Source organism: Clinocottus analis, unplaced genomic scaffold (assembly GCF_023055335.1).
Source record: "Clinocottus analis isolate CAN_PGR_092001 unplaced genomic scaffold, fCliAna1.0.p SCAF_24, whole genome shotgun sequence".
Taxonomy (NCBI): Eukaryota; Metazoa; Chordata; class Actinopteri; order Perciformes; family Cottidae; genus Clinocottus; species Clinocottus analis.
The window spans coordinates 7,952,507-7,971,068 of NW_027175976.1; the positions used below are offsets into that span (position 1 = coordinate 7,952,507).

General features: G+C 45.1%; 1 protein-coding gene across 3 annotated transcripts in view; it reads left to right on the forward strand.

Moving 5' to 3' along the window:
* The window catches only part of LOC137793995 (neural cell adhesion molecule 2-like), a 208,539-nt gene extending 190,826 nt beyond the window's left edge, over positions 1–17,713 (forward strand). Inside the window, exons 16-18 of one of the 3 annotated variants that reach the window (XM_068590505.1) lie at positions 6,604–6,811; positions 7,242–7,281; positions 15,092–17,713. In XM_068590505.1, the coding sequence (XP_068446606.1) occupies positions 6,604–6,811; positions 7,242–7,281; positions 15,092–15,148 (305 nt within the window). In that variant the 3' untranslated portion in view covers positions 15,149–17,713. The remainder of the gene's footprint in view (positions 1–6,603; positions 6,812–7,241; positions 7,282–15,091) is intronic. The other 2 variants (XM_068590503.1, XM_068590504.1) reach the window with 2 other exon arrangements.
* Positions 17,714–18,562: the final 849 nt, after the last annotated feature.

Below are 18,562 nucleotides of genomic sequence, written 5' to 3' on the forward strand. Positions count from 1 at the left end.
AGCAGTGGAGTGAAAAAAGGATCCATGACGCTCACCTCTGTTGTTCTGACCATTATCTCCATCGCTCATCCGCCGTCGACGGTGCAACCTTTTGATTTTATTATGATGACACTGAACACCTTGCATGGATTTTCCCGCAGCGGAATAAATTACCCGCGACCTTGTACGGTCGTGTGCGTGTCGTTCAAATATCTGATATTCATAAGGAGAGGAGACTATATGTGGAGGTTAGCGCTACAATAAAGCAGTTAAATGGTGTTTACCGAGTCCAGCAAACAGTTGTTGTTCACAATCTGGAGCGCCAGAAACAAAAAAAATCATCCACATTGTCAGATTAAAGCAGAAAATATGAACTGTCAGCCACGAGGGGGATGTCATCGGGGATGTCATCGTTTTAATAACACGTGTAGAGTAAACACGTCTCCTATAACTTAGGGTAAAGTCTACGGTGCTGCCACAATGCGCTACAAGAGCGCCGGGGATGTTTACATGTTTGCTCACTCATTTATTCATCGAACAAAGGATTCCAGCGTTTCCGAGGGAGCGTATTGAACAGCAGATAGCGTCGTCCTCAGCTATGTAAATATTTGATCATAAGCAAGACGCGCAGCAGAGACAGAGGCGGCGCGATGGCACGCTCCCGTACTGCAGTTCAGTCGTTTGTTTTTGACTCTATCCTCGTCGTCTCGTGACTCGTGCACATTATGAGCAGCATTAATATACAAAAACACCGTTTTTCTGTCACTGATCCCTCTAAAACTATATATATATATATATATATATATATATATATATATATATATATATATATATATATATATATATATATATATATATTGTTTTAGAGGTGTTTTGGTTTTATTTGTTCACCTTCAATGACACTAATGTGTAAAATGTATTAAAACATACTTATAATGTGTTGATATCTACTGGGTGCTCTTCTCAGTGTTTGGCTGTCTGTAAGTGTTTTTGCTCATCATGCCACAACACAAGTCAAACTAAATATAAGCGTGGTGCACAAAAGTAAATATTATAACTCTGCTTCAAGCAGGAAGCTGAGATGAGTGTCACTAACTGTGCAGGAAGTAGTTACTTTGGGAAAGAGTCTGCAGAGACCTCGTTGAGCGTGTACTTTTTGGATATTACCCCACCGAAAGCACAGCCTGAAGGACAAAGTAAAACAATGAAAAACACATTCAAATAACACTAATACCTTTATTAAAGGGCGTCTCTGTGCTGCCGGCTCTTCTCTTCTCTACATTATGAATCGAAAGAACGGAAAGTTTCTTTCTAATATCCTCTTTTGGGCTCGAGTCACTTTTCGGGTGTGTTTTTATAGTTTTATTCAGGGTCAAGTTGCTCTGCGGCTCACTTTTTTATTCAAGTGCTCTTCCTGTATTTACATCTGAGGCTCTAAACTCAAAGTCCAACTCCAGAGATGGAGGTGGAGACGCTCCTGGAATAAGTTGTAACCTCTGCAATTACAAAAGAGGGGTCCGCATCTCTTTGAAGTCTTTTTGCGGTTGATTGTTAAGCGTGTGTATGTTCGCTGAGAGTCATTTCAGTTTTTGCATCTGCTCTCGAGTGCTCTCGAGTCACATCAAGGCTTTCCTTCGGGGGGGGAAACGGACACCAGGAAGGACTCTCCTTCAAAACCAGCTCGGATTTAATGATTATGTTCGACTCTCCGAGCGCCCGCTCAGGAAACAAACTTTCCCTTCAACGCTCCGAAGCAAAGAATCAGCCAATGATTATGTTTGTCCCCGCGACAGATTAGCCCCCGCCCGCCTTCCCCAATCAATGAGCGGCCGTTGGCTCGTCATCAATCGCGGTCGCCTCCTCTCAGATCCATCACCGCTCAGGCCTAATGAGTTTGCATTGTCAAAGGCAGATGTGTATGAATGGCTTCGGTGTGCTAGCAATTGGGTAAAACCGCTAATGGGCCGATATATCAACGAGTAATCAGAAGAAGTCGGTAAAAGGGTTAATAGAGCGGCGAAATAAGAATGGATGGCCACAGAGTTGGAGAGTTTGGGGAAAAGTCAAGAAATTGTGTGTTTCCAAGAGGCGTCGGGGTAAAAGAGAGAGTAGATCCCTTCTGCTTGTCTTCTAAGGAGATGCATGACAGGTAAACACGGCCTCTTTCCAACAATATTAAGCTCCTTCATCACACTGAAAGTTCAGGAGAAACACGATGCACCTTATTTTGGCCCCAACATACCAGATGAATTGAGTCCAATATTGTGCCGTCGCCCCTGAAGGCTCTTTGAATTCTTCCTGAGTCAACGCCTTCACGGGGAGGCGGTCGGCCTCCTCCCTTTTTAACACGACAGCAGGTAGCATCCAACGGCGCCCTCAGGCAATAGCAACTAAAACAATAACCACGGTTATGGTGCTGTAAATGGCAATTAAATATTTCCAATTGGACTAATAATGACATAATAAACTGAGGGAAAAGTAACTAAGGCTGCGCTGCCGTGCAGAAATAATTGCAATTGAGCATATTGTTTGCAAAACTGGACAGCTGCGACGAGAGCAGTGAAACTCCAGAAAAAATCTCATTTTAATTACAGCAAAACAAGACTTTGACAAGGTGGAATGAGAGACTATGTAGTGTGTATGTAGTGTGAGAAAATGAAAGTACACTTGTTTTTACTTTCTTACTACGCCTTTGAATTAACCCGTCAAACTGTGGAACCAATTTTGTCTCCAGACCTCCTTTTTCGCTGTGTTTGACTTGTTGCAGGAACCCGAAATTGATTCCAATACTTTTGTTTATTTTATTTGTTCAGCAAAGTCTTGGGAAAAAAAACCATTTTTAAAAGATATTTTGATCATAACTATGAACATTCAGCATGATATGAGCCAGATTCCCCAAAAAAGCCTCCTGGAGCGTCAATAAGACACCTTTTTGAAAAGATTAGGACCTAAAGAAACAAAATCTGCAACAAAAATCACAATAAAATAAAGACTTGGCCTGTTAGGAAGGAGTTTCAGTCAAAAAACTGTCCTTCGGTTCAATATTTTATGCCAGATTGTCTGAATGTTGCATGCTTATATATATATATATATATATATATATATATATATATATATATATATATATATATATATATATATATATATATATATATATATATATATATCAGGAAAAAGGAAAGCTTCGGCCCCCAAACGGCTGCTGGCGGTTCATCGTGTGATCTGTGGGTCATCACAGGAGGAAGGCCGAGTGCAGGTGATCGTTCAGGGCGAGCCGAGAGCAGCGGATGACCTCATTCCTTCTCTTTACACTTTCAATTCAAATGACCCGCGGACATTTGTGGCCACAGGAGTAAATACAGGACACGATCACGACTATATTGTTTGGATCCGTCCTTTTTCTGCATGAGTTCATTCTCTCGTGGGCCCCTCGCTCCCTGAACGGGGCCGGTTGTTGGAAGGCACCTTGGCTCTTCATTTAAAATACAGTTTGACTCGCGGCATCACTCTTGTTTCATCCCTGTTTATTAAATTTAAAAGTTAAGCCGCTTGTCGTGCCTTAAGTCCTCGTACAGAGATCTGAGGAGGAATCTTTTTTTTCAAAATATAATCTCAGGCTTTAACACCGAAGGGAGGCCAAACAATATTGGAGCATTTACTCTAAATACGTTAAATTCCTTTCGCCTTTACAAGCACTACATCCACCCACAAAGTCATGAAGACAGCGTGGACCCCTGAAGGGCAACTTTGAATTCTTCGACTTCAGAAACAGAGGCTCCTTTTTATTCATATTCATTATTAAGAAATGCTGCTCCTGCCTGATTCTTCTAAATAATGTGTCTGTACAGGGATGTACGCGGACTTTAAATGGAGTTAAAGTTAAAAAAAAAAAGGTCTTATATCACTATTTATGAAATTTTCTTTAATAAACACCATTTCCCATCAGCCCCCAGATCCTGGCCCATGTCTGTAACGTCGATATGAACAGCAGAGGTGACCACCCTTTGTGTTGTGTGTGTGTTGCACCATCGGTCGGCTCTTCTTTAAATGATTTCCACACGCGGGCGCCGCGCGGCGGAGCGGCTAACGGGCGTTTAGCGCATCGCTGCAGCCTCAAACTGTCCAGCAGCCGCTCAGCCCTCTGGAGCGACGCTCCTTATCGGATGAAATGTTATGGATTTCACTCGTTCAGAGTTTTGACACTTTAATAAAAACAATCTTCATCCGGGCCCTCCTTAATACGTCGGACGTTTCTTCCACTTTTCAATAAAGATTTTCACTTTTCATGCGCGCACCAATACCTTTTGTATCACAGCTTTTTACGTTGTTTTTGTATAGAATACAATAATTGCGTCTGATATCATCCCAGGCGCTCTGAGATGTGGAAATGTAAACAGCGATATGAAGGCTGCAGGGCACCGCAGCCCTCTGATGAAGACGAGGGGACCGGATTAGTATTCTCTTTGTCAGCTGGAGTGTGTGACTGCTTCGGGGGGAGATGGAGAGGTGTTGTTTACCGCCTCTGAATCCACGGCTTCAGCCGCCAAATTAACTCAGATAAACTTCCAAGAGGTGAGATACAGAACTAGCCCGCGGCGGTTTTGGGAAAATATTGATCCGGCCCCGCGAGTTGTTCAAATCCCGTAACCACGAAGAAGAAAAAAAACGCAAAGTGTTTTAATTAGAGTTCCTTTTTGCCACGAGGTTCCCTCGCTCTGTTTGTCTCCCGGTGCTTTGACTCGCTGCCAGTCTGCGGTCTCGGCTCTAAGTCGAGAACAAAGTCGCTGACACGGGACCCATTTGGGTTTCTGACACGCGGCGACAGCTTCCAACGCCGAGCAGCCGAGTCTTTTGGAAGTGTGCTGTCGTGGCTCGGTGCATCCGGCGTGAAGAATGTGAGTTTTAATTTGAGGATTTAGCGAGGCCGGCGTTTTATTTCAAGTCTAACGTGCTGGATCGGTCGACTTAAACAACAGAAAACACCTGAATACCTGTTCACAGTCCAAATGTGTGTAGATTATCTTCTTAAAGAGGCACTCCACTGATTCTGCGCCTGAAGATCAGCCTGTAAAATCTAATAAAATGTGCTTTTTTAAGACATAAACTGCAGGAAAGACACAGACATTTCTTACAGATTCAGTTAAATGAAAAGACCCAACGTTCTTGGAGCTTTTAGTGGCTAAAAGTCAGGATATCTCACCTCCTGCACACATTTCTAACTCTTCTATTTCAGAGGAAGTGCATTCAGGGAACGCTTCGCCCTCACAGTGACCGTCGAGATATCAATAACTCATCCTGCGTTACCGAGACTTTGTTTCTTTCCTCTCATGACACAAAAGACAGAGAAGTCTTGATGAATTGAAGTAAATCACATCACTTTTCAGGCTCGAATATGTTTGGGAATGTGTGAAAAAAAACATCTTCTGTATTCAGCTCACTGCCCCGCAACACATTCGGGGTCTTTTTTTTAACATGGCGGTGCGAGACTTCACCGCCCCTCCGTCTCTCCGGCTGCTCGCACTTTCATATCAATGTCTGATCCTCCTTTTAACTCGCCGGCTCCTGAACGCCGGCGTACGAGCCTCCTTAAGTAGGAAAGTTCATTCTCGCTCACTCCCGCGTCGCTGTTTGCTCCTGGCAAAGTCTGACCTCCAGCTGTCGGCACCGATGCAACGGTGGATGCTCAGTTTGCTCAACCCCAGGATCACTTAAGGGCACAACTCCATTCAGCCGTGTCCGCTGGGAGCCTCTCTGTGCTGCGCTGCCTTCATTTTCTCATTACTTTCAATTGAATGCGGGCCCCGCTGCTTGTTCCCCACCGAGCGTGTTTTTTTTCTTCTTCTTTTGACCGCTCCGAGAGAACCGCTTTTTAACTTTCAGCTGAAAATACTTTGCTTTGCTTCCCACGTGAACGTGTTTAGTGCCGCGAGCTACGGAATAAGAGGCATCGGCGTGGTAATGCCGACGCCGGCCGCGTTTGAAAAGTGTAGTGCAAACACAGACGAAGAGCGTACGCGACTTCTGCACCTGTGGAAACCAGAGGTGCTTGTAAGACGCGGGGCTCCAGGGTCAAAGCAGAAGAAAAAGTATTTTCTTCAGTAGTTGCAAGCCAAGAAAATGCTCAAAAGATCTGCTAATACGAATAAAGCTCCAAGTAAAGCCTTTTCCACTGGTTTCAGATCGCTTTTAATTTATTTGTCTTCAAACTTTTACTCCATTGGATGCATATGAAAAAAAGTCTGAAAATCCTTCTTTTTTTTTTTTTTTTAAAGAAGATTTGGTGCATTCACACTAATAATCAAGACGGTCCACCGAGGATTTCCGGGAGTCCAGGCGTTGTGGATCAGGACTTATCTCGATGTTGGAACCCGTCCAACTGGCTGCGGAGGAATTCATTGACCTCCGAGTGGCCTCGAAAGTAGCAACAGCGAAACTTTTAGAGAGGAGGCTCAGCATCAGCTAGCGGGGGGTTCAGGACCCCCAGCTCCAGTGATGACCCCCCCCACCCCTCCTAAACCCCCACGACCTCTGTGTGCGGCGTAGCATATGAACCACATTTGCTAACAGTGTTTTCCCCCTTCTTTTTGTGTGTTGTGCGTCTGCGTGTGTGCTTCACTGCCTTAGCAGAATCCCTGTTCAGCGGCATGGGGCTGGGGACGGTGGTGGGCCTCGGCCTGGGAGCGCTGCTGCTGCTCCTCGTGCTGGTGGACGTCAGCTGCTTCTTCCTGCGTCACTGCGGCCTGCTGATGTGCATCACGCGCACGCTGTGCAGCAAGAAGAGCTCCACCAGCGGCAAGGGCAAGGACATAGAGGAGGGCAAGGCCGCCTACCTGTGAGTGTTTTTGTTCTTTCTTCTCATATTGAACTGCTTCAATCAAATGTCCCGTGCGTCCTCTGCTGCCGGCGTTTCTCAAAGCAAACTGCTGTTTCTACTGTGTCATTTTGTGCAACAGTGAACTGGAAGACCTGAATAAATGGATACAAATCTTGACAAAGACATCAATTCAGACAGAAGACAAAAAGAATAAAACTTGCATATTTCTCTGCAATTTAGGAGGAAGTTGTAAAAAATTTGTTGAGGACTTTTACGTATTACTCTTTAAATGGTGTCAGGGATTGGTATTAGTTTTTCATTTTCTCTGCTCTCAACCAGTCTGCCAGATTAAGCCGCACCTTTCAAGTCGTTTTGAATAGCCGAGGATCCTCTTCAACATATTCACTGTGAATGAGAAAAGGAGACTTATTTGTACCATTTACTGTAGGTACACCTACAACCGCCGCCCAACCACCTTTTCAACCACAGTATGTCTTCGATTATGTCTTATTCACTAACATCAGTGCGTCTCATACATGTCTGTGCAGTGAGTTCCCCGTGGGAGAGTCCCGTTTGCATGCGTTGGTGTGTACATTCATGTCGTGCATGCGTTTACTCAACTCTATGTGCTCCCATGCTTCCTGTTTGTATCTCTGTGTATCTATATAGATCATGCATGTCGTAGTCTATAAGTGACCCACAGACGTCTCGCAGTACTTGCATGTCCAAGGCCAGCTTTTATTTGTTCTCCTCTCATCAGGCAGCAATTTAAAAGCGTACCTACCGCCCATGAAATTCAGAGCACAATAGAGTTTCAGGTCTAGTCTGCGTTATTTAATGCATGATGCAAAGCAAACCCAGAGCCCACAGAGTCTGATTCATTGGCCTCAGGCGGTGCCATTTTGGTGTTAACATTGTCAGTGTGCCAGCCCAGTGTCTGGGATGCAGAGCGAGGGCACACGGGAAGAGAGGGGGAGGAGGAGGAGGAGGAGGAAGAGGAATGGGTGGGGGGGTTGACTTTTGCTGAGTCACTAAGCTCTCAGTGCTGGAGGGCAGAGTGGCTGCCTGCCTGCCCAGACAGCACGATAGTGCCTCAGCTTTATGTTGGAGCGGGCGCTGTAGCGGCAACTCACACAGGCATTTACAGGCGGCGCGGCGCTCCCGCGGCTGCTTTATGGCTATATTAGAGCTGCTGGTTTTAGCACGGCCGCGTCACAACAAAGCCGACTCGCGCACGGAGCACGGCGCTGACCGCCACACACATCGCAGGCAGAAGGGTGCAAAAACAAAAAGAAATTGTCGTGACCGGCGAAGGTAGTGATGCTACAAACGCTATGAAAGATAAAATGAGACCAGAAGCACTGCATCCGACATTTACCTTTGATGCACTTTTTTGACACCCTCACCCTCGTCTTTAAAACCATTCGGCAGCAGATTGTAACTCAGGTTCTCCGTTATAAATATATGAACATAAAAGTATCTAGACATGAGCCCCATGACGTCATCGGGTGTATTGAGTCAAACTGGCTTTAAAGGGATAGTTTGGTTGTTTTTAAATGAGGGATGCATGGATAGTCAGTGCTGTAAGGGACTACAGGTGACCCTATGCACATTTTCAGAACGTGCATATACTTGTGTAACCTCTCCAGCGATGTGGAGACGTGACGTGCAGAGCAATTGGTTCCATGACTTATATGAATGATGGCCGAGACTGTGGTTGTATAAAAATGTAATTGTTCTTTGAGCTAGTGTGGAGAGAGTGAAGTGACGCCGCAACCCGCTCAGTTTAATAGTCCTGAGATGAAGTGTGCGTAATGAGATAATATAAAGCTCGGATCCTCCTCCTGAGTTTGCAGGATGACAAAGGCGCTCGTCTGAAGACGCCTCGTGATAATAAGTTGCAAAACGCTGCGCAGCAATATCGACGATATCGACACGAGCGTGCGCGGTGATAAGCGGCACAGATTAGAGGCCGTTTGTGCTGGTGTGTTAAGTAGATGAGAGGTGTGTGTGTGGGGGGGGGGGGGGGGCGTGGGGTCTGGGAATCCGACGGTGCGGCTCTGAAGAACTTTTAAGGCGTCGATTTTCTGGGTCGACGAGGTCACCGGCGGTCTCCCTCCCGATGTGGCGCCGGAACAGTTGATGGAGGACGTGAGGTCGTCTCTCTGTTATGAATCTGTCAAATTGTGCAGAGATCAGCGGGGACACGCTGGGCTTTGTAATTGCCTCCGAAGAAAAAAAAGAAAGTTGAAAGGTGTTTGCAGTGGTGCAGTGGTGTAAATTCCTGTGAAGGCAGTGGGATGAGAAAGAGCAGCGGTCTGTGCAGCCGCTCTGACTCCATGTCGGCTGTTCGATACGCTTTAAGACCGAGAAGTGGCGGAGGGATCTTCTTTTTTACTTTCAAGTCTTTGTCTATACTTCTGGTTCTGCTCCCACTTTTTATCCGCTCCGTCTCCAGGGCTTCTTTCGTCATATTCTCCTGCTGGTGGTAGTCTCAGTGGCAAATCCCATCCCATCCTGGCCTTTAACCCCAAGCACCTGAGGGCCTGCGTCAGTCTAGACTTGAATACAGAATTATGTGAAGAGTTTGCAGATGTTCAACTATCAGGCGACGAATAAGTCCATGTTGAATGCTTCAAAGTACGTTTTTAATCCACATTCTGGCCCAAACATGAACCTAAAACAAATCGAGTACATATTTTGACACGATGTGACGCCGCATCGGTGTCATAAATGACAGTTTACATGTTCTGGGGCTCACGGGGGACGTCAAAGGTGAGAAGAGGAAGAAGAGCGGCTCACTGACAGACTTTGGAGTGTCTTCGCTCTCTAGTGATGACTCATTCATTCAGAGCAGGGTGATGGATCGTAGACACGGCTCCTGTATCCTGCAGCGATAGACATGAGGAAATAAATAACATTTCAGAGTGCCAAACACTGCACACAAATACGTCATTTGAGTTGCAATCTGATATCTGTGTTGCGAACACAGTGCTGGATCTCTGTCTGTCCACTAACGGTGTGAAGAGAGGAACTCGGTGTGGAAACAATCTGGACTTAAAAACATTTTTGCAAAACAAATCTGCATATATATATTTTTTTGTTTGTTGGCGTGACAGCTGATGCTAGCTCGGCCCGTGCTTTGTATAATGTGGCATGAACACCGCAGTGAGTGTCCAGAAGCTGCATTTTATTATGCAAAGGAGAGCATTTCCCCCACTTTATCATGCTTGTGAATGAATACAATGACACATCATTATAGCGGACGGAGACTCTTCATTATGCAAACTTTTTTCTTGGAAGAAACAAGACCGTTCATCTCAAACTCTGGAGTGGCAGGCTCAGATAGATGTCTGACATTTAATTAAGTGTGATTTTGGCGGCACACATCTTACCTCTGGAGCAAACGGGGAGCCGGTTGTCTGGAGAAGCGAAGAAGAAGCTACTACCTTCGGGGGTTGTCGCCGTTAGCAGTGCTGCTAGCTCCCCGCTTCTGCTGCTGCTACTGTCGGGCGTCGAGCCGGGGCTGGTCCCGCTACCTTCAGTTGGTTGTCGGGGAGCTAGCGGTGAGATAGCAGTAGCGCTAGCTGGCTGAAGCAAGGAGCTAGCGAGAACAACCACCGAAGGTAGTAGCGTCTTATAACCCGACTTTTACTGTATATGTGTTTGGCCTTGGAGGAGAATTTCTATATATTCTTCCCACACAATCATGCGTGTTTCTTCGCCTGCTCGGGTAACAAGGTCTGTGATTCCTGTGTGCACAGCAGCTCACTCTGAGATCCTCGGTGTCAGATGAAAAATTAATGAAAACATGTAATTTAATGTCCACAAACCCCGTCATGTAACTCCAGGAAAAGCAGAGATCGCAGTGAGCCGATAGACGGCCTCGTGCTCATAATTAACGTCGGCGGGCGGAAGAGCGAGTCGCTCTGCTGTCACTTATACGCTCGCAGAGTGCGGGCGCACATCTGCATTCCCGCCCTCGTATCTCCGCAGCCCAAGGCGCTCTTGCGGCGTTATCAAAAGAGGCCTTGTGTGTTTGCTTTGTGTCCCAAACTCTATTTTTAATGGAACTTCTGAGGCAGAGCGATTGTGCAGAGAGGCAACTGTTGCACAAACTGCCTGAGGAACATCACACATGACCTGGACCCGCGGGGGTTGTATTGATTGTTGTGTTTCACAGGCGATAGTCTGAATGTGGAGTTTCATTAGCCAAAGAAGTCTCTGTTGTGTCGGTCGGGATGAGAGCGGTGCAGTTGACTCGCTCTATGAGTCGCTGAATATTTGTCCCCCCGTTAGTTTTTGAATCAACAGATGTGTTGGAAGAGGCTTCCTGATGAGCGGGATCCCTTTCAAACACCACGCGTATCATGTATTCATTATGAGCGAGAAAAAAAATCTCCCGCGATTCAATTGTTGAATTACGTCACTCTCCGTCGCTCTATCCGCCCAAAGTGTAACTTTGATCAATAATTGCAGATAGAGTGAACGACGCGTGGGGGGGATGTGTGTGTTTTGAACAGCTGCCTGTGCAGATACTCGCCTCAACAAAGCAGAGCGTGAAGAACGCACAGGGACCGTGAATCACATCTACCGCGGTCGGTATTGAGCGCGACTTCTGATGAGAAGCGCCTCTGTAAAATATCTCACGAAGGGGCAGCAAAGTAGCGAGTGTGCTGCTTCCAGACCCGATGCGTCAGCGGTTCCCTCCCCAGTGCATCAACTTTCTTAATGGCCAACTGTGTTGCTATGTTGGTTGGCTGGATGCATTAGCGCCGTCCTTGATTTGGCATCCACACTCCAGAGAGAGGCCTTCCCATATGTTGAGGAAACCTGCGTCCAATCTGGGTTTGCATGAAGCTAATGGGACATGAAATTGGTTCTTTACCGTCCACCAATCGGCCGATGGGGAACCCCCTCTGGCCAGCAGCAATATTTGGGCTTATGGCAGTTCAGCATCACGCATGGCTACTGTTGTACATTCATGATCTCAGGGGGGGAACCCCTTTGGCGTCGCTACACATCTAGTGCGACTGTTTGGAGATGAGTTTGTGCCTTTTTAAAATGGACTGTTCACTGTTTATGTCATAAAAATATCCAATATTGTAAAAGTCATTGACACCATTGAGGCTTGAATTAAAGAATAAAGCTCCATGTACATTCTGTGCATGACAAAAAAATTAAATTAAAGTTCAATTTTACGCCGCTACAGTCAAAGTTTTTGATTCCACTCATGGATCAATACACGAAACTTCCAAAGACTTTAGATCTCATATTTTCTGCTGCCCAGTTAAAAAATGTTGAGTGCGCTCTCAGTCAGAGCGCAAGAAACCTTGAGAATGCAAATTATTTTTGGGGTTTTATGGCCAAGAGAGGGAGATAGAGCAGAACCTCGAGTCAAGCGGCATCGACGGTCGGATGGTTTATGCCTCTTCCTGCAAGGTGACGAACAAGTCCGGCATGATTAACAGGAGCCGGGACAAAGAGGCGGGACAACCCAGTGAACTCAGCCCTCAGATAGAGGCTGCTAATCAATGAGGTGAAGCCAGTTCTTCCCAAAAGATGCACCGTGGAAGACCGGATGCTGGAGCTTTGATGTGCAAGACAGAAGCTGCATCTCAATATCTTCACATTTGGCACTTTCAACGTTTTATTGTTGCCGATGTCTTTTGTTGTTGGACATATTGCCTCCAGACGTCCCTGAGCTGGATTTCCAGCTCGGGGCTTTATTTCCATAATGAAACAACAAAAGGTAGACAACTTTCCACGTTTCATATTCTGACTACAAACGTGTCCTTTGTTGGTTTTATTTGTTTTTTCTTTTCTTCGGCTTCTTCGTTTCAGCGGCTGCAGCAAATATAATTGACTCTTTGCTGATAAATAATTTGAAATGCATGAAATATTACAACTAAGTAGATAGAGCATTCAAACATCAATGGCATAGAAGGATTTATAGAGCTTTTTAAAATAATAATAATTAATTATGGGCCTTTTTACATATTACAGTTTGAGTGGAGGTAGAATTATAATGTAAATGTGAGGCATTAAAACAAAGCACATGCCTCATACCAAGCTGTAATAAATGCTGGAAATTGCCACTTTTTAAGTCACATTATGCCACCGTATTATTCCATTCCCACTCTTTGTATTAACTGACGTAGGATAGATTAGTTTTTTGTGCCGAATGCAGATAAAAGCTCTCATTCATCATATCATTGGAAATTCATCCCGGTTAGATGTTCATCTTGCAGCCACATTATCGTTAAGATAAAGCTGTGATGTCGTCCCGTTGAATTACTGGAAACTAGATGAGAGGAGCGCGCGTGCCGGAGACGGCGGCGGCGGCGGCCAGCCAATCAAACGGCTCGCGCTTAATAACACACCAATGTATATTTTATCTCTTCTTTTTTTTCCGCTCAAAATGAATCAAACGCAAATGGGAGACGTGCCAGCTCTGAGGTGATGTTATTCAGGTCGACGCAGGCGGAGAAATGAGAGTGCAGCACTCAGAAGGCAGCGGCGTCGAGAACAGTGAGCAGCCGGGACAAAGGGAAGCCAGCGGGGACGTTCTGCAAGTGACATTTTGATCAAATGTTGAGGTTCTCTGGTAATAATCACGCTAAAAGCCTCAAATCTCATGTTTTAGATCCATATATAGGATCTGTTGAAGCCCATTTCTAATAAAGCCGCTCTACAAAATGTGTTTGCCAAATAAGTTTTGAACGACATGTTCCCATTAAGGTGTCCTCTGGTGATTTAATGCTGCACTTCCAGAAAGTCAGGGGACAATTTCACAAAACGTTTTTCTTTTAAGTGAAGCAGCTGATACAGAGCGATCCAGACTTTTAGTCTCTGGTGTTGGTCAAGTTCCAAACAGATCCTACGTCTCCCATAATGCAGCTTGATAGCATATATAAATATAAATGCCCTTGTCTTTCAAACTACCCTGGTTTAAGACGGGCTATGTTAATTTGCCACCTCCAGAGACTTTGTCCATTTGAGGAGTAAACTTGTAAACTTGTGTTTATATGTAAAATAAAGCTTTAAATACAGCGCACGCACCAGACCACACTCGGCAGCTCTTATATATTGGAGAGTCGGATCAGTACTCCTGGGACTCTGAGGGGAAACTTGGGATCGATGAGGCCTGAGTCTCACGTGTGTTTAGGTTTAAGATGCAAGAACACTTTGCATAAGAAGGTTTAAGAGTTTTAATTAAAGGTTGTGGGTTTTTTCATCCACAAAAAGCAGTGATGGAGGTAACCAAAAGCCAGCTCATCAATACGGAAGTAGCTGAAAGTGTTTGTTCACGTGTTGTAAAGTTACTGTGTCTGGAGCCACAGAATGATGTGAAATATCCCCTTTTACTGAAAAAGTCGGGTTACAAGCCGCTCCTACCTTCGGTGGGTGTCCCCACTGTAGCTAGCTAGCGCTGCTGCTAGCTCCCCGCTGCTGCTGCTGCTGCTAGCTCCCCGCTGCTGCTGCTGCTGCCAGCGTCGAGCCGGGGCTGGTCCCGCTACCTTCGGTGGTTGTCGGGAAGCTAGCGGGAAGGTAGTGGAGAGCTCGCGGAGAGCTAGCATAGAGCTAGCAGGCAGCTAGCAGCAGCGCTAGCTGGCTACAGCGGGGAGCTAACTAAAGGTGCCCTGAGAATCCAGCAAAGTGGCTGCAAAGTTGTTTGGTCGTGACTTTTCATGCACAGCGGCGTCTCTCTCTTTCTCTCTGTGTGTGTATGTATATATATGTGTGTATATATATATATATATATATATATATATATATATATATATATATATATACATATATACATATATACATATATAGTATAGAAGTGGTGTCCAGCCATCCAGGTCAAAGTAGAGCATGAATATGAATAATGTGTTTCTTTAGGTCTGTGTGAAACCCTGTCGAGGCTTTTATATTTAATATCCCTGCTGCCTTTTCACTTCAAATAAATTCCTCTTTATTAATCCCGAAGGGGGGCACTCACTCGAGCACCAAAAGGTCTACAAAGGTGATTACTGGTGGGCTCTAAAGCAGGACTTGCACATCGTGTGGATAAAACCCATTAAGCCCACACACTCTCATGGCAGTAATTCAGTACTTATTTAGCGAGCATTTATTGTATGTGCCTGCTTCATACAAAAACATCCTCGAGGTGGTCACTCACGAGTCTGTGCCTGTTCACATTAACTGTGCGTGTGCTTTAAGTTTCTGTACCCAGCAGCGATGCACACGCGCTGCAAATCACAATTAACTCTCCGTCTCTTTGCTTCTTTTTTTTTTCTTTCCCCGCCACAGGAAGCTACCGCTGAAGGAAGAAAATGGAAAAGAGTCTCTCAAGCCGGATACGATTGAAATCAAAGTGCACGGCGACAACAGCATCCACACAAAGCCCGACGACAGCAAAGCGTAAACACAAAAACAAGGGGGCGTCGCCCCGCCTTTCAAAAGAACATTCGGATCATGAGACCAAAACCCAGAGAAACTACTGCGCTGGAAAATAGTGGAGTAAAATACCATATCTGTTTATAACAATGCCCCAGTGACAGGCATGTGTAAATACAAATAATAGGGAGAAAATAGAGAGAAAGGGTCAGCCTTTTAGACGCCCTGAGTGATAAATGTATCATGTTCTTAACAAACATGGCATCAGTGGAAGGCTCTTGCTGATCAATGATTGTATTTTCTTTGCTTCATTACTGCATTATTATTGTTTTCAAACCCACATAGGACTTCCATGCAGTTAAATAATGATGCCCCACTTGGACTCCTCACACAAAGGGATTATGCATCATGAGCATTTAAACCCGTTTCCTTGAGTGTTACACTGCAGCGGCCTCTTTGACGCCTTTAACGGCCGGGTGTCCGGTTACAGCGAGGCTGAAAAACACGCTGAAAAATTTGTATCAAACCGGATTTGTTGATTAAATATGGAGAGGAATTTGACATTTGGATGAATAATGCTTTCTGAAGGGCTACTGTGGATCATAGTTTGTGTTGCAGGAAGCGTACAACAGCATAATACACACACACACACACATGTGCATCGACGTCATCGTTAGCGAAGCCTTTTTATATCGACTCTGAATATTATTGACGCTCATTCTCCAACAACGTGTGCGTGATTATGTTTTATTCCTCCGTGTTGAGTAACAAAAAAAAACGAGTGCTGTCATGTCTCAAGGCCCAACCGAGTGAAGGTGACGAGAAACACGTCAACGTGTGTGTCATGTATATTTTAAATATTCCATCTCTTTATTCATCCGCAGATGCATTTTTTTTTTCCCTGCTTTTAAAACCTTTGTTTTTTGTTTCCTGGTCTGATTGCTATTCTCTCTGATGTTGTCATGTGTTGTACATAGGTGAAAAAAAAAGAATATTTTACAGAGCTTTTATGTAAATATACCCTAAAGGATGTGTCTTTTTTCAAAATGCAACAGGCTTGGCTTTTTTTGTGAACGCTCCTCAGATGAAAAGCTGTTTTTTTTTTTGTTGTTTTGTTGTTTGTTTTTTTGGGGGTTCTTTTCTTCTTCTGTTGTGTTTTAGTCCAAAGTTCAGTGATGGTGTAAAACTGCTTTTTCTAGTCATTTGCTTCCCCCCAAGAAAATCCAGGCCCTACGGCTATTTCACAGTGTTTCAATGGAGACGGTAATTACGGCATTAGTGTGCCTTCTCTTCTTTTTTGTCCTCCCCCTCCCTCCCTCTCTCGTGGCATAATGCCGCTGCAGCAGTGAAGACCTTCAAATCATATTTTGATCGTGCAGCTTTCTCGCCACAGAATGTGTCAGAAGATTGAGTTCTTTCTTTCTTTCTTTTTTTAAATCGTGGTGCTGTGCATTCTGGGAAATGTAGTCTTAGAATTGTGGATTGTAGCCGACACCGCTGGACAGTAACAGACGTGTGTAACTACCTAGATGTCAGGATGAAGCTCTGGAGCGACGGGCTGCAGAAATCAGATTTCAATGCAGAGTGTGTGCGTGCGCGCGCGCGTGTGTGTGTGTGTGTGTGTGTGTGTGTATACATGCATTAGTGAGTGAATATTCTCGTCATCAGGTTGCATGTATGTCTGTTGAATGTATCTGCACGTACTGTAAGTCAATCTGCTTATGAGCGTGTGCCCATTCAGATTTTCCACAATGAGAGTCTCCCACTTTTCAAAAAACACCTGAAATCAAAGACTCGATGTTGAGCTATTCTGACGTTTTATTTTGTCATAATTTATTCGCCGAGCTTAATTATCTATTTATATTAGATTGTTTTAAAAAAGAAAAAAGAAAAAGAAGTGTAACACTGAGTCCACGCCTCGGTCTCTCGATGCAGCGCCGCGGGTCTCATCCGACCGCGTGCCGAGTGTGAACGTCCGAAAAAACGGATCGTGTAGCTCTGGACAGCGAGTAATTCCCCTTCTGCGAAGACCCACCTGCAGCCGCCCCCTCCACCACGATTCCATCTCATTGGTTTTCATCTCAGACCTCACGGCACTGGCTTTTGTTTTCTCCCGGTGAGCCCTTGTACCCGCATATCTCAAATGGATGGTCCTCCGCTGCCTGTTACGACGACTGTAAATATGGGAGCACAGTGCCTGGAGGCTATACGATTTGTACATGTTCTTTTGTATTTGAATATGAGTCTTAAATACCCGCCCCCTGCCCTCCTTATCCTCTTCCTCCTCCCCTCTCGTTCTCTCTGTCTCCTCCTCCTCCTCCTCCATGCCTCTGTCCTTTTTCTGTCGGGGGTAAAACAGGTGTGCTTGAGCTCAGTGTACAGTGTGTGTCCTCTTTGTCCCCCCCATGCTCCCTCGTCCCTTGGACTGTCCCTGCTGAGTGTGCTTTGTGCAGGAGGTGGGAACTATTGATGTCTCTCTGTACGTACCTGTGGAACACTTGTGACTCCTGTCATTTGCCGCTGTAAATAAACATGTCCTGGTAGAAGAGAGTGAGACGTCGCCATTCTTTAAGTGTTCACCAGCTGCTCTCAACCGTGTTTAAAGTGCCTCAAGTTGAGGGATGCACTCGATGAATAAGCTAGATATTTGGGCAATACAAACAACAGTAACATGCAGTAAATATGACACTAAAGCCAGCGGCTACTTAGCTTAGCATCAAGAGCGCAGCAGCTACAGCCTGCTACACAGCAGTACATTGTGAAGGGATAATGTAGCTTTTAACTAGTATTCACAAAGGGCCGTTTATCTGCTGCCACACACGATCTGAATCATCTTTGAATCTTTGAAGTCGTCATGTTTAGAAGAAATGTAAAATGCGACAAAAAAGTGTTGAATCGTTTGACTTTTTTGTTCTAAATAACCTTTAAACTGATTTATTTCAAAGTTATCAGGCAACAAACACGTCTACTGACTGGTCAAGGGTCCATTTCACCAATGCAGAACTGAGTGAGGGATTAATAAATACAAAATGAGAAGCGGGAGCATTAATACTTTGTAATGTAACACTGACCACCACGGGGAGGAAAGATGACATTATAATTATAATAATTATAAATTATTCTGGTCCAACAAAGATAAAGGAGACTGTTTCACTTTGTTAATGTTTCATTTTTGTCGGCAGAGCTCATTTTTCCAAGAGGACAGCGGGTGCTATTTTCATCAAGGTCACTCCTGACCCTCCATCACTCCAACACGGTAACTGTGTTGCGTCTAAATCCGGCCTCCCTTCCTTAAAACAGTCGACGTGCGAGAGAGAGACCGCGAAGCCCCGCTCAAAGGAGGAATTAAAACAACTCTGAATGGCACTGGAGGAGCCCCAGTGT